Raw genomic sequence first — 1,718 nt, forward strand, 5'->3', positions numbered from 1 at the left:
TGTTGTCATTGACTCCCACTATAGTGTATATATTCTTGGATTTGTTTGGATTTATTATTGTTGTTTTTATTGACTCAAGACTAAAGTGTGCATATTGTTGGCAAATAATTTGATCTATCCTTTAATCAATGGTATGATATTGAGTCATGGAAATAAAAATAATAAATAAAATGACTAGGAGATTGAATTAGACATTGGGGGTTCAATTGGACTTGAAAAAGAGTGAATTATGAACCATTAAAATAAAAAATGGAGGACATCAGAATCTATCACATCCAAAAACTGAAAGTCACTTAACGTTTCTAACCAAAATATTATTTCCTCCAGGTACTAGTTAGGTACTATTTACGTGACAATCCATCCCTTCAAATTCATGATAACAAGATATGAAGATAGAATATAACTATATCCCAAAAGAAACACAACTAAAGTAGTTCTGCCATAATAGAAGCATACCCTATAATGAATGTACACAATGATTCAGACGGTGAATACCAATTATTTTATAACTGAAGGCTAAAGTCCCACTATAAATAATTGATGAGTGTCAACTTGCTGCACCAAAAAAACCCTAGTCGTAAACCTTGAAGCTTGTTACAGCTAGTCTGAATACCTCCTCCATGGTAATACATCCAACTTGTTCAGCCGAAACAGCCATGCCGGCACCAACTGTGCCTGCGCTTTTGCTAAATGGGCTGCAGGCAATAGAACTAAATAAGTGTCTTTCATAGTCATAGTTTTCACAAAATCAGTGTAATAAAAAATATATGTTAATAATTTTCTAGTTTGCATTATAGTCTTTGTTATAATGTTACTAAATTCAAAATGAATAAATTTCACTTTAATTAGATACTGAGCTAAAATGCTAATATACAGTAGAATTTTTTTTATCGCATTGAAATATTTCTTTGATTAGTCCTATATGTCCAGTTGCTTGCTTGAAATTTTGGTTGTTTGTTTTACCAATTCAATAGAAAACTATAGTATAGATAATACGGATAGCATTTAGTATAGTTGCATTAAATAAGTTGTTTGCCATTTGATCATTCTCCTTCTTTGTGATTAGCATGACGACATGTTATTGTTTAAGTATGAGGGAATTGATGAATCCATATTTGATAGTAAATTTTGGGGCAAAAAACCATTATAAGCCAATGCCATCTAGAATTTACGTATATAAGCCAAATCGAAAATGGTTTCAGTAATGCGCCAGAACGTATATTAATATAAATCGAACCAACGTGGTTCGAACTGTATTTGTTAGTAATTCGAACCAGTGCAGTTCGAATTACATGTTGACTGTTGTTAATAAATCGAACCAAGATGGTTCGAACTTCAAGTGCATATAATTCGAACCAGGGTGGTTCGAATTATAGAGAGAGAAAGCTGACAAAGTAATTCGAACCAGGATGGTTCGAATTAAACCAACTATAATTCGAGAAAAAATTAATAATTTATTAAAAAAAAATATTAAAAAATTTATTAAAAAAATTAATAATTTAAAAATTAAAAAAATATATATTTTTATTTCATACGTTAAAAAAAAGCTAACAAAATATTTAATTACGAGACTTCTTTAAAATATTAATGAGCTATCAATTCGAATTCCATACAATAATTTTCTGTCCATTTTTAATAGTTCATGAATATTTTTTAATAAATTTTTTTAAATTATACTACAAAAATATTTTATCCTATGCAAAATAATTTAAAAAAAA

At 28.9% G+C, this 1,718-nt stretch overlaps 1 protein-coding gene across 2 annotated transcripts in view; it reads right to left on the bottom strand.

Annotated features, from left to right (window-relative positions):
• LOC107646163 (probable ran guanine nucleotide release factor) overlaps positions 294-1,718 on the bottom strand; it is a 10,913-nt gene continuing 9,488 nt past the window's right edge. For both annotated transcript variants that reach the window (XM_021104244.1, XM_021104246.1), the window contains exon 8: positions 294-695. In XM_021104244.1, the coding sequence (XP_020959903.1) occupies positions 572-695 (124 nt within the window). In that variant the 3' untranslated portion in view covers positions 294-571. The remainder of the gene's footprint in view (positions 696-1,718) is intronic.

The sequence above is a fragment of the Arachis ipaensis genome, chromosome B06, assembly GCF_000816755.2.
Source record: "Arachis ipaensis cultivar K30076 chromosome B06, Araip1.1, whole genome shotgun sequence".
Taxonomy (NCBI): Eukaryota; Viridiplantae; Streptophyta; class Magnoliopsida; order Fabales; family Fabaceae; genus Arachis; species Arachis ipaensis.